At 33.9% G+C, this 15,079-nt stretch overlaps 1 protein-coding gene and 1 long non-coding RNA gene across 13 annotated transcripts in view; one reads left to right on the forward strand and one right to left on the reverse strand.

The window, feature by feature from the left end:
- Positions 1–4,979: 4,979 nt before the first annotated feature.
- Positions 4,980–9,374, forward strand: LOC127063435 (uncharacterized). Of its 2 annotated transcripts, none has more exons than XR_007781358.1 (3): positions 4,980–4,999; positions 5,376–8,687; positions 8,859–9,369. It is a non-coding gene; the product is annotated as an uncharacterized LOC127063435 (long non-coding RNA). The 2 variants fall into 2 exon arrangements; XR_007781357.1 differs by lacking the exon at positions 4,980–4,999 and having other exon boundaries at positions 5,486–5,620; positions 6,148–8,687; positions 8,859–9,374.
- Positions 6,134–15,079, reverse strand: part of LOC127063433 (uncharacterized) — a 112,659-nt gene continuing 103,713 nt past the window's right edge. For 6 of the 11 annotated variants that reach the window (XR_007781351.1, XR_007781353.1, XR_007781352.1 and 3 more), the window contains exon 5: positions 6,161–6,293. Coding sequence is in view for 5 of the 11 variants with exons in the window: in XM_050993229.1 (XP_050849186.1) it covers positions 6,134–6,293 (160 nt within the window). In the remaining 6 variants the exon portion in view is untranslated. Of the gene's footprint in view, positions 6,294–15,079 lie in introns of all 11 variants that reach the window. The other 5 variants (XM_050993229.1, XM_050993228.1, XM_050993231.1 and 2 more) reach the window with 1 other exon arrangement.

A 15,079-nucleotide genomic window follows, 5' to 3' on the forward strand; every position in this document is an offset into this window, starting at 1 on the left:
TGATGGTTATCATTATTAATGTAACATTGAATTTTTTCATTACTAATTGAATTCTTTTTTTAGAATCTATAGTTTACTAATGATAAGTCATGAAAATATTAACTTGCGGAATATACATTCATAGACAGCAGAGAATTCAAAATTGGTTGCAATAAGTCGAGCATTAGATGTAATTGTTTGTAAATGTATATAATATAGCATCAAACGATAAATTTACTGATTATTTTAACGACAGGAATCTAATAGGTAACATTAATTTTATTAGAAATTCATTCAGCTCCTTGTTATTACAATTAGGTAACGATATCGTACCAAATTGATTTAACATATATTTCTTTGAATTCTATAATTTTAGTGATATTTAACATAGTAATAATTATCGTCCTATCTATATATACATATAGCTGTAAAATAATATAATCAATGTTAATTTCATTATTCTCATCATTGAATTGTGATTGAATCCGATGAAATTCTTCGGCATTCATGATTGGAATATATTTGGTAATTTAAGCGATGCAACGAGTTACAGCTATCTCTAATCGTGCAATACTAATCGACAAGATCACATGTACACACACACAAACATACACACATACATACACACATACCTATATACATACATATATATATATATATATATATATATATATATATTTATATTTTTGATAGACAATTATAAATTTTATTTACTTCCGTCAGTATTCGAATTGCGTAGTACACACAATATTTATGATGAGGACTCCAATAACTCTTGTTAAATACGTCAAAAGAAGAAATTATATTAGATTAATGAGCAATGTTTAATACATGCAAATGAGAGAAACGTATTTAAATTGTGTATACACACACACACATATACATACATGAGCGTATACAGATTCAGAGTAATTCCGAAAATTAATTCGTGCTGTTAATGTCACGTGCGACGAGTACGACGAACTTTCGGCGTTCTCGTCGAATATTTTATCTATTTTCTATCACCGTGCGGTTGCATTAACGAAATTTACACTTTATTAACTTTAAGTTATTAAAGCACGGCCGGGTGTTGAGTAGTGTAACGATCCTGCCGCGGTAAACGGACCGAGTAAACTTTGTAATTACGCTCTATAAACGACGTAATTACTACTTCGCATATACATGTACGCATTGATATTTTAAAGGTAGATCATATGACGAAATAGTACGTAGACAACACGGTAATCAAATTGTTATGATTTCGTTACTGACGAAGTATTATAAAATCTTTTATTTCACTAAAATAACAACAAGGAACTTGCTATCGCTTCTGTCAGCGTTCTCAACAAACAATAACTGGTACTCAAACATATTATTGAATTTTCCGAAACAATCGATAACAGTCTAGTTAATAGAAAAAGAATTTATTTTATACTTCAATTCATAGAACATCACATATATTCTTAAGTAATGCGGAATATTACAATACTAGATATTAAATTATCAATTTAATAAAACAATTGTTTTTTCGTCAAATTACACCTACACTCTACGTTTTTGAACTAGTTTAACACGAAACAATTTGTGATTTATGATTTCGTATATCACCTCATATGACAAAACAGAAACTATAATCTAAAATAAAGATATGCATACAATAAAGCACACAGTATTAATTTAAATATTGTTTCTCAATAAAAAAAAAAGAAAAAATATTTAATCCAGATAAACTGCAGCAAATGGAATTACAATCGTAAGGAAAACCAATTGATTTATTTATCGATGACGATAAGTATATCGAAAAAGAAGCTGTTCTGAAGCCGCGTGAAAGGAAAGAACACTATCTCCTTAGAAATTCGATATAACGATAATTCTCGTTGAATTCCCATGGTGAATTTATTAAATAGAATCCCCTCGAGCAAATTGATTATTAAATGCCATGCCTTCCTTTTAACGTCGGTTTACATAGTTGGAACGTTATGATTTTTTTCTTTTTTCTGTCGACAAACTGAATATGCGTGAGATTTAAAAATAGTGAAAATAAAATATAAAAATAAAAATGAGAAATACACCGTGCATGACAAAATAAATATAATTCTTTTTTTGTTTTATATATATATTTTTTTAATATTAAACAATTGATCAAGTTCATAACTTCCTTGCGAATAAACTGTTCGATTATTGTTATTATCATTATGTACCGAAGCAACGAGCATTGCACGGCCTCGCGGTATATAATAAGTTTAATGCAGTACCTAAATAACATTAAGGCAGTTATTACTACGGTAATGAGCTCGTTGATTACGTTCGACTAATCGAGTTATTCTCTTCGCTTGCCTAACGGAATTCACTAGACGAATTTACTTTACGTTGCTTTTAACGAAATCGTAAAGGTTACGAGGACAGACAAAACAACAGTTTTCTTTTGTATATAGTATTAACAAAACTTTTTACTTTTATATGAGTCATCCATAAGGCACTCGACTTGTTTTGGTTTCATTCCAAATATTTGTTACGTTTATTTCGTGATATTTATAAAAATCGATAGTAACGGCTGTAAAGTATACAAGAAATATAAATAGTACTCGTAGTACCTACAGTTTTCTATGAATTTATATTATTCTATAGTAAATATTGTATATTTTTTATAAAAAAAATACATTTCTCTGACTATCTTTTTCTCTCTCTCTCTCTCTCTCTTTCATTTTTCATTATAATTCATACCTTAACTTTTAAATGCAACTAAAAAAGTATAAAATAAATAATAATTCATAGAGAAATATATAATTAAAAAAGATCTTTCAATTAAAGTAATATTAAAAGTCATTATAGCTAATAGATATGGATTTATGTACATATGTAGATAATATTCACTCATTAATCGACATTAATTTATTAATTTTTATTCGAAACAGCTTTAGCTTTCCGTACTGAAATAAAAGCTTGGAACAAAGGGAATATATTCTCTCGAGAAAAGTCGGTGAAATTCTCTTTACGAAGAAGAGAAATTCGAATTCGTATACTCGCCTGACAGAATTCAATCGATCTCATCGTTTCTATTGCGTCTGCGAGACGAATCGAGACGAAGCTCGATTTCATTCGACTCTCGCTAATTACTACGGCGTAAAAGATCGTAGAATTCGAGACTACTCGTGGAAAGAAAAGGGTTTCGTTCTTCCGCTCGAAAGAATCATTTCGATCGAATCGAGAAGTCTATCTTTTAAATGGACCTTCCTGCTCTAGTCTCGTGATTTCGACGTCGAAATGTCGCATTGTGTCGAAAATCTTCTTTCTTCTTTGTCGAATTCAATGATCATTCGTCACATTTTATTATCCATCGACTTTAATTTAATGATTTCTATCATTAACATAATCGCGTCACGTTCACTATCTCTCGTTCGACGTGACGACAATGTAAAGTAACGAACGACAAATGAATTTTCATGCGATCGACTTACAATTATCGGAAAAGAATTAGAATAATTAATCTTCGCTTTTTTTGTTTCCCGTCTTGTTTTATTATCATTTTTATTTGTCATGTTTTATTTTTGTTGCTAAGGTTGATTTTTCTGGTATCCAATGCTAGCAGCTATAGCTTTATATTCGCTGATATAAATTGAATGGCGGAATAAAATGAAGGAAGGAGAGGATACCTAGCGGAAAGAGCGGGGAAGAGAGAAGGACAAAAGAACAGGAAGCTTTCATTGTTCGTTTAATACTGTACGGTGCCTTCATTAAAACGATATGAGAAACTTATATTACTCGAGAAAGTGATCTTAGGAAAGAAAACTTTGCTTCTCATTTATAGTTGAAGTCTCGAAGAAAACTTTGAGAAAAAGGAAAAAGAGAGGAGACTTGTTAACTAACGAGTCAAACACATTCCAAATAAACTCAAAAACTCGAAAGATATACGTACCTACTGTGTGAAACGCCAAACGAATCCAGTATTTTAATTAGCCCCGTAATTTGCGTTGTAATGCTTACGCGAAGTGTTATTTGTTTTGATTAAAATTAAAATTGCTCGGAAGCGGAATAGCACTTCGCTTCATTTGCGAACGTTTCATTAGCCACGCATCCTGTCATTGCAGATGCGCGACTCGCTTTGCATGAAATGTGTTCGTTACGAATAAAAGTAAAAAAAAGAGAAGGAGAGAGAGAGAGAGAGAGAGAGAGAGAGAGAGAGAGATAAAAAGAAAGAAAGACAAGAAAATATTAAAATCAAGAGAATACGTTACGTGAATAATATTTATAATCATTAATCACACACACATTTTTTTAGCCGTTTGGCCGTTTACAATTGGCCTCGTATCTTTCGAGACGACCGATCTTGTCTTTGTACTTTTTATATTCTTACTAAAGTCCGCGTCTTTCATTTTAATCGTTTCTCGACCGTCCATAATCTTCACGATCATTACTCACGTGCACACGTATTACTGTTCGCCCGTTTACTATTAACGTCGTATATTTGCCGAAACGACCGACCTTGTCTATATACTGTTTAGATTCTTACTAAACTTCGCGTCTTTCATTGTAATTGTTTCTCGACCATTCATAATATTCATAATCATTATTCACATACATAACGTGCACGAACACGTACACCTATTTGACTGTTTACGATTTACGTCATATATTTGCCGAAACGACCGACCTTGTCTATGTACTGTTTAGATTCTTACTAAACTTCGCGTCTTTCATTGTAATTGTTTCTCGACCATTCATAATATTCATAATCATTATTCACATACATAACGTGCACGAACACGTACACCTATTTGACTGTTTACGATTTACGTCATATATTTGTCGAAACGACCGACCTTGTCTATATATTGTTTACGTTTTTACTAAACTACACGTCTTTCATTTTAATTGTTTCTCGACACACAATGATTACTCATACACAGAAGTATTTCTTTTGTTTACGATTCTCATTGTATGTTTTTCGAAATAACCAACCTTCTCCTGTGTAAACATTTTAACGTTCTTACTAATGTACCCGTCTTTCATTTTAGTAGTGTCTCGACCGTCATCGAATATGGTAAGTACGTACAGTATCGTACAAGAAAAATTTTTACTAGTACTACATCGTCACATTCTTGATATATTCTCATAGCCTTTATCTATGTTTAGCAATCCCTTAGTAAATAGCCTTAATCAGGATATTAAAGAGTATGCTCTAATTGTTAGAATCGATTTTCTAAATATAATCTTAAGCGCTTAATCGACTCAAATAATTTATTTATGCAGTCTCTCCCTATCTTCTCGAATCCTCTTTGTTCTCTTACTTTCTGAAGAGACTTAGAGAGAGGGATTGTTAGAGTGGTTACTGGTGGTGACTTTTCTCTCTCGCAAATATTCTTTTTTCTTTTCTTTTTCTCTTTCTCTTTTTCTATCTATCTCTCTATTTCTTTCAGGACACCAGACGGAAAATCCTTCAGCCGGAATTCTTCGATCGACTCCCTTTCCTCCTTCTCTTTCGTGAGCGACGAACGAGCTACCACGACCACGGCCGTTCTCAGAGTTGAATCCTAGTTTATATCTTGCGATATAAAGTGGCCAACCCAAGGATGAGTGGACTTCTGACTCGGCGAATATCCATTGTCCGTGCTGTTAGAATTTCGCCATTGTTCAGGCTGACGCGAACAGAAGGATTCTCCAGGTAAGGGAAATAGCACGTATATTTGGAACTGTCTACTGCTGGTCCACGTGGATCACGAGCCATCTCCACGTGCACAAGCACAAGCGAGAGCATAGCGTAGATTCTACTCGAGGATTGAGGATTACATTGTTGGCTTCTCACTCTACGTGAAAGTGTGTCTGATACACACTAGCCCCCTATGCTTGGGCTTGACTGAAAGAAGAAAAAACAGGGAAAAAGAGAGAAAGAGAGACTGGACTGTGTTACGTGACCAGCAAACCAATGCAACTATCTCGTTTCTTCTTCTTTCAAAAAAGAAAAAAAAAGGAAAAAGGAATCTTTCCCCTTTTATTTCGCACCCCCTTTTCTTCATCCTTTATTCCCTTTTATCTTTCTTTATGCAGTCTATTGAACCTTAACATCCACCCTTATTTAATCATTGAGATGTTTCCGAAAATTTTTATGGTTAATAATTTCTTTCTTAAGTTCATTAAACATGTCGTTTTTATATGATATATTACAAATCGATTTATTCTATCGTCGGACAGACAAGTCAAAATGCGACTTACCACCCAGCAGAAAAAGACCACAGGCTACCAATGTTCTATGATCCGAGTAACAATGGCCGATCAGTGCGAAGATAGTACCAGCGAGAATCAAGACAACGGCGATCACTTGAAACGGTGCCGAGATCCTGAAACATATATATCATGCTAATGTGAAAAAGAGAGAAGGAGTTTCAGAAACTTAATGAACTGGCATTATAACTCATAAATATTGGGAAGTATATCGTTTTGAAGGGGATAGTTCAAGGTATATTTCAGTGCAATGGTAAAATTCAAGTTGAACTGCATTGACTTAAATAATATCACGTTTTATAGCAGATATATGTAAATATATCAACGTAAGTATACAAAATCTCTTTTTTTTAAGTTATATCTATTTTCAATATTTCTAACTGATAAATTATTTTCGATTCGTAAATTGTATTAATCGACGTATTATTTTCTAATTTATTTCGAGTTAAATTAAGAAAGATTATTTTTGAACATCATATTTCGAATACCTTTGAGAGAGAAGCAAATCATGAAAGTTTGATCCATTTCGCGACTATAACTAAAACAACGTCCACGGAGAATGTATCGGTTACAAGCTAGAGAAGTTGCTTGTTGGAACTATCCGAGATCGTAAATACCGAAGTCTGCATAGTACATATACGTATATAGAATATGTATATGTACCTATATATGTACGTATGGAACAATTATCTATGTAAAACGAACGGTGACAATAGCCAACGTGGATACATAGTGAATGTACGATTGCTCGAGAAAGGTACGTAACGTCCAAGCCTATGATGGTCATTGTTAAACTGTCCACGTTCTACCTGCCTTATATGTTGGCAAGTAGAGGCAGACGCCACTCTGTATCACTGCGGATCCACGCAAATGTAGCCACGGCAAGAATTATGCGCGTAATCAGTGCCTCTTACCCATAATCTATGACGCCGTTATTATTTATTCGGTTAATCATTATACTCATGCGAATTACTCGGAACTGGAGAATATTGCACGTTGGATTTCGATTACACGAGGGAGATATATGCGGTAAAATTTGTTAAAACGTACATATGTAAGTAGGGAATTACAGAGATAGATAAAGCGATCATTAATTAGATCTAATAAGAGAAATGATAAAAATAATTAGATGAAACGTCTTCATTTTCATAGATCGAACAACATTCAAATCAATGAAATCAAAGAAAGTACCACTTGAACTTTTATTAATTTCTATTTTTTACAAATTCGAATGGATTTTTGAATTTATTCGAACCAGATACATATCACCTAAATGTGAATTTAACCTACTGAAGTTTTTATTTACCAAGCGAAATCTAACTTATTATTTTTTCACACGCCTCGTTAATGCGTTTCCCTTCTCCGTCGCAATCCCTCGAACAATATCTTCTCGTGTCATTTATCAAGATTTATAAAATTAAAACAAGCGAAGAAAAATGTTTAAAGTTATCGAAATCGATGAACTGACTGACTGAATTTCTGTAAATTATAGTCCTTTACAAAAGTTGTATAACCTTCATCGTTTTAGTTCAATAGAAAAGAAAGAACTAAATTTTGATGATCATCAGCTGAATAGACTCTCTCGATACGGACAATCTTTGTGACGAAAGAATACGTACTCTAAAAATGCACCCTCTGAAAACAAGTTGGTCGTTATACATATCTCGGAGGCTTGTTACCTTAAGGGTGGAATATCTAGTGTATTGTCGAAGGCGAGTATTGAAAAACGGTGTGAGTGTTGTTGGCCATGTGGGTGACAGAAAGAGAGAGAACGAGAGAAAATGAGAGGGAAAGAGGGAGAGAGAGAGAGAGAGAGAGAGAGAGAGAGAGAGAGAGAGAGAGAGAGAGAGAGAGTAGAGAAGCTCGAACCCGTTGTGTAATAGGTACATGTATTCGTACGTATCGGGGTAAATGGAGCGTGCTAGGTAACGGTGCGTCTCTCAGCTCGCCTCAGCAACCCCTGCTTCTTCGTCCTACTCTTCCTCAGCTACCCTCTTCTCTCACCCCATCTCCACTCATCCTATTTGATAAACCACCGCGATGACGTTTAGGTTTTGATCTCTACGACAATTTCACGGTATATAAGCATTCTTGCTTTTTATTTAAAAGTTCTATATATATATTTGTATATAATTATATAACATATATATGTACATACATACATACATATATATATATATATATATATATACATGAATATACATGTACATATATCTACTTCATATAGGGATGTCTCCCATATGTTATATACAAGAGATCAATCGTCAAATAGAAAAGGGAGTTTCTTTGTTTTGAAAGAAAAAAAGAAGGGGGAGATTCGTAAACGAAATTGTCGTCTCGTCGAAATCTTGAATTTTATTGCCGTTCTATCTTGACATCTTGACACAAGGAATTTGTTTACCAAAGGAGGAAGAGCAATGGAAGATAATATGGTGGAAATTCAATTATCAGGACGTATCTACTATTGTCAGGAAATTGCGTTTCAGACTTTAAAAAAAAGGAAGGATATGGTAAGTTTATTTTTATCCTTCTTTTCTTTTTTTTTATATTTTGATGTAGATACGATTCATATTGAAATTCACCTGTTTTACTTTTTTCATATTTTCATTAATTACAAATCGTTGTTTAAATTGTAAGTCGTTATATATATTTTTGTTAATTATAAGTCGTTATTACTTCAGATTGAAAATGATGAAGCGAAGTTTGTTCTCGTGTAATCGTGGCTTTTTAAACTTCTCTCTTCGTTTGAAATTTAATACAAGGCGAGCTGTTTTACGTCTCTACGGTAAAAGGTGACTGTCGGGTAATGGAGCGTCCTTTAAAGGATGCGCGCGAGCTTCCATTTACGTTAAAAGTACTCCAACTTGACGCGTAACGAAATTCGATTTTCCGATAATTTGTCGCGAAATGTCGTAAATATTCGCGAATCGAATTTAAACTGAGATATAGTGCATATTCGTGTCTATTAATAATGCAACAAAAAAAAAAGAAGATAAATTTCCTCTGTCGATCTTTTGTTCGAACTGTGATAAATGAAATTAAATGTAGTATATTATAAAAATTCTTATACAAAATATACGCTTTCTAGTATTTTCAATAGTTACATTCATTTAAGAGCATAACTAATTGAAATATCAACAAAATATAGGTATATAATTAATTTTTTATATAATTAAGTTTTATGCTTTAGAAAAGATAAAATATGATAATATTTGCGAATGTCAGGTATCAGTAAAAAAAAAAAACTTTGTTAAGCCTCCTATGATAGGTAACATTTTTCATATTAAAATTTTTACATTTAATCGGAATGTACAACTGTATTATCTATATCATAAAGAGCATGAAATATTTCTTATCGATAAATGGCATTTCCAATCATCATTATCGACTTACAATTATAATAGTTTGGAATAATCCATATTATTTAAGCATATAAAGATAACAAAATTTGCGAAATAAATACAATAAATTACTTATAATCTCTAGATGAACAAAGAATATTATAATGATTCGACTGCACGTGGTATTTCATTTATTACTTAAAAAATCTCGTCAACGTTTACCATTGTTTCTCCAACGAAATATTTCTTTTGAAAAAGTTAGAAAGAAAAGTAGATTGAAAAAAACATGGAATTTATTAAAAGTTGCCATTGAAACGATGTTGAATGGTAGGAAACGATTGGTTTCGTGAAATTATACCTGAGGTGACCATGTTATAATTACCGTTTTATTTCATTATCATATGAGACCAGCTGACTACTAATGACATTTACTCATTTTGGAGAGGTCACTTTTAAACATCGTTCGATAGGCTGTAACGTCAGCCGTTGTCATTAACGTAAGTAAAAAATAGATCGTGAGAGGGGGAAAGAGAAAGAGAGAGAGAGAAAGAGAAGGATATTAACTCTCATATCGGTGACATTCCAACGAATCCGCTTATCGATTATAGGTTCGACGATAGAGTATTTATAATTCATCGAATTTATTAAGTAAGTCAGCTTCGTGATCCGAATATAAGCGCTACGTGTCTTAATATGCTTTCCGTTCTTAATTCATGTCAGCCATTTCCACAGATAATAATCGGCGTTGAATTTTAGCACGGCGTCGATTTAATATCGACGACTCGACCTCATTGCGGAGAATCGAATTGGTAATGAAAGGTAATTGATATCCTTGTGAAAGTTCGTTTATATGAATGGCTGCAGGCGGATGGATAATCGATTGAGAATAGTATCGTTGATATCTATAGATATTTCTTTTCAAGAGTATTATCTTTGTTAATATGCCTGTAGTGTTTTTCCTTCTCTTTTATTCTTTCTTTTTTCTGCGAAATTTTGTTACTCACATCATTGATATTGATAATTTTAGATTAAATTGAAAATTTTTATGATTTTTTAAAATTATTTATCGATTTATTTAACGAAGAACTTTTTTCCACTTCGATGGACTTAGGATAATGAATAGAATCATACATAAAGAGTAGAAATATAAAGAAATACATTTTTAAAACTAATATATTCAGTGATATGAGATTTAACTTAATTATGTACAAATTGACAGCATACACATTCGATATTATAAGATTGTAACTTTATTAGAAATCGTGATGCTTTCGCGAAGGTAATTTGGGAAAAATTTTTTCCCCCGTCCGACGATTCGATTTTCGGTGAGCAAATTGCACGATCGCGACGTTATTACCCCCTTCGCTTTTCGACAGGACAGGATCCGTATTGAGAGGAAGCTGCGAATGGATTCCCGATAATTTTCGCTAATTCCTTTACGCACGATAACCCTTTTTTAATAAAAGCTGCACTTAGATACATATATCGAGATTTTGATTCGAATAAAAAAAAAAAGAAGTGGTATAAAATTCATCCGACAATGTCCGAACCAATGTACATTGGTTGTTAATGTTTAAAAAATTATTCCATATAATAAGGATAACGATAATAAGGATTCGATATAATAAAGATTTTCTGAGAAATATATCGAAGACATTGTTAACATAAATAATAGTACAATAAATTATACTGTTACGTATATGTAGTTATATGTATTTTCTAAATTTTATTTTTTTTTTTTTACGTTAAAGTCATTAATCGAGTTTTTCACGCTTTATATAAATATTATACTATTAATTTAGCTTTATTTCATTTAATACTTCCATTGAGAGACAACATATATTTTTTTGTGAGCAACGATTTAGGCTTTGAAATAGAATCTGCAACTTTTCTGAAGCACAATTTGAACATGGTCCCTCGCGATATCGTATAACAAAAGTTCTCTATATCCATCGGTAAAACAAAAGTTCTCTATATCCCTATTCTGTGGTTGGCCAACAATTACAAGGACGTTCTGTCAATGCGGTAAACGCATTCGATTGTTATCCAACGCACGCAAATTGATTGGGTTTGGGAAGTGTGCCGGACGATTTAAAAATTCGAGGGACACGTCAGGCGGCAGCAACAATTTCGTCAGTGTCCGCTCGTGCACGCAAGAGATCTAGAAATAGGGATAAAAATGTGTGTGTGTGATAGGAAGAGAGAGAGAGAGAGAGAGAGAGAGAGAGAGAAATAAAGAGAGAGAAAGAAAAAGACAAACAGACATACAGACAGACAGAGAGAGAAAGAGAGAGAGAGAGAGAGAGACAGAAACAGAACGCGTCCCTCGTTAATAACGGACCGTTGTCACAGTAAATAACAATAAAACTCTATTAATGTGGTAGTACCGGTAGCTACCGGTCTTGGCAGCGAGCCAGGGACATACCGGCACGGCTATTCACCCTACAGAATACACGCTGCCACCACCAATGTCGACGCCACTGCGCCACCCACCTTCTATCTGTCTCTCTGTCTCTCTGTCTGTCTATCTGTCTCTTTCTCTTTCTCTCTCTCTCTTTCACGAATATCCTCACCAAGCTCTTCGCATAGCTCTACTCTCTTCCCACGTAATCCGGGACGAGCTCGTATGCGGCATTACGCATCGTGGCTAGAGCTGGAATCTCGATTTTGCTTACGAGTCGATTGCTAAGTCGTGAAATTTACCCCATCTTCTATGGATGAACGCTTGTTATATGGCTTACGCTTGTTCGTTCGTTAAATCGTAAGGTATTGCAATGTTTCCAAACGATTTATCGTTCTTTCTTTCTTTCTTTCTCTTTCTCTTTTTTTTCTTTTTATTCATTTTTTTTATAGTTTTCCTTCAAAAGATTTTATTCATTGTTAACCGTTGAGATATGTTAATTTATAAGATGTTTTATAAATAGTAGATAAAATTCTTCGTGTCTTACGTTTATTATGTCAGATAAAAGAATTTAAAAGATTTAACAACAATAGATAGAAGGAATATAGATTCAAAATTTGAAGTCAATCATCATCCGTTTATGCCTAACTCCGAAGACCATAATTTTGAACGTCAGCGTCAGTGATAACGAACCATCAATCTCAAGATTGACAATGTACACTATTTTTGCATTAGATCAAATCAAAGACCGTGTTCGAGTTTGGTTATTCCTAGATATCAAGGTCTAAAGAAAAAAATGAAAGGTTTGTAATTTTGTTAAACTGTCAAGTTAATCTTTGATGTTCTTCCACTTGAACTCGTTGAATGGTCAGGATAAAAAAAAAGAAATATGAATCGACTAAGAAAAAAGAGAAAGAAAGGAAGAAAGTGAAAGAAAAAGACAGTATTTTAGCCAATGTCGATAGTCGAAGGATAAACCTACTCGAGAAGTAAAAGAAGGAAAGTTTCGTTCTCCAGTGAGTGTCTCCAACGACAAATATCGTTTCCACCTCGGCTCGATCGCAATCGAGAGAAAACAAACGGTCGCCCAAGGGCACGTGGACGAATGAAAAGGGCTTCGTCCCTTCCCAAGGATGGATTATCCGGACGATACGTGGACACTCGTTTTCTTTTCTTTTCTTTTCTTTTCGTCTCTTCTCTTTTCTTTTCTTTTCGTCTCTTCTCTTTTCTTTTCTTTTCGTCGATCTTTGCGCCTCGCTACCTCGCCAATTCTCTTTCGATTCGATTTACCGAATAGTATGAACTTTCTATTCCGAATGATTCCTCATGTGGAAATTTTTGCGAGATTCCAAAAGATAAGTTTTGGAAATTTTAATGTTTATTTTCGACGAGAAAAATATCGTTAATAGTTTTTCTCTCTCACGTGGAAATACAACTTGCCAAATTGATGATAAATAAATTAAACATTTTATAAGAGAATACTAATTTCGACAGCTATATTAATATTTCCAAGTATTACACATGAAGTATCGCAGTTCGTTTCTCTCTGTCGGCAAATGTCGGATAAGTATGTGGAAGAAAACTTTGTCCGTTACTCCGAAGAAAATTTTTATCTTTATTCTAATTTGAAAAAATGATCTTTCAAAGTGTAGTTTCTAAAATCATAAGATAAATTGACGCCGGATCTCTCTTTTCCATTAGGAGTTCGTATATTTAGAGACGCTAGAAAAATCAGAAGAAAAGGAAATTGGTAAGAGTAGAAAAGAAAAGAGAAAGTTAAAAGAAGAAGAAGAAAAGACGATAGGTAATTGATACAACTTCGCTTCGGAAAAGAAAAGCGAGAAAGAGAAAGAGAAAGAGTGGGAGAAGGAGGGATAGAGAAAGAGAAGGAGAGAGAGGGAGAGAACTAAATCGAGCGTAACGTGGTGTGGGGTCGTCGAGTTTCTACAGGCGAATAGAACGTCCTCCAGATTAATTTCCCGTTACCACAACCATTGGAATCTTCTCATGAGAGAAGTTGGAAGAAAATGAAAAAAGTAAAATGAGAGAGAACGTTCTCTCGCCGTTTCTGGATCGCGATCGTTATAGAAGAACTCGAAGATGGATAGAGACAATAAAAAACAAAATGGATTATACGGCTTTTCGAAATCGAACTTCTGAAACCCTTTAAGAAGAAAGAAAGGGCGATACTCCTCCATTAAACCCTTAGGTACAGGATATTCGCGTTCTCCTCTTCGTTCTCTTGTGATACCGGAAGAAGGAGAGAAAAGTGGGAGGCAATAGAATTGCTAATCGCACGATAAACACTCCCACAACTGTTCCCCCACGGCTTTTACGTAGTTCAGTGCAAGCTGTACCCTGTGCTGCCATTAATGGCGCTCTCTCTCAGAAAAACTCGTGCGTGTGCACGACTGCATAAAAAAAAAAGAAACGTTAGAATCGTTTACGAAATGGTAGCTCGTTTATGAGCTTGTACTGTCTCTCTTTCTTTCTCCTTTCTCTTATTTTTTTTTCTCTTTGTTTCGATCGAAAGAACTTTGACGACACTAACTTTAACATTTTATTTTTAATATTCGAATATTCGGTTAGATACGTCGGATTATTAGCTTTACATGAATTTTTATTTCATCTTCTAGAATCTCGAATAACGAACGTTAAGTAAAGTAAGGCAGTAATTTCGTCGTCCTCTAAAAGTTTCATCCTACTTAATGGAAGAGCTAATGACCAAGTTACGAGAGAAACGGAAACTTTGGTTAACCCTTGAACCTGTTGGAGCCACTGGATATACGCATATCTAAAGAGTGTGTAATGTATGCTCATTAACAACTTTCCTTGCAGTTTCATAAATTTTCGCGAACCATTCCATAATTTCAATGAAGCGAAAATACCAGGAGTACTAAATCATGGAGTCAATAATTATTATCATTATCGTCGCTGATCGCTAAATGAACGACATAGCTCGATTCAGTAGCTTTACAAAGTAAAAAGTTAGGAGGCAAAAAACTATTCGTTCGAACGCTAACGTTCCACAAGTTGATCGCTTTTGGGAGTATCTTTGTAAAAGAAACGCATTTAATGGATAGTCGAAGTTTGAGAACTCATAAAGGACTTTTCCGACGAATTTCAACTGTTCTCACCCAATGATCGTTATCCACCAAAC

Source organism: Vespula vulgaris, chromosome 4 (genome assembly GCF_905475345.1).
Source record: "Vespula vulgaris chromosome 4, iyVesVulg1.1, whole genome shotgun sequence".
NCBI lineage: Eukaryota > Metazoa > Arthropoda > Insecta > Hymenoptera > Vespidae > Vespula > Vespula vulgaris.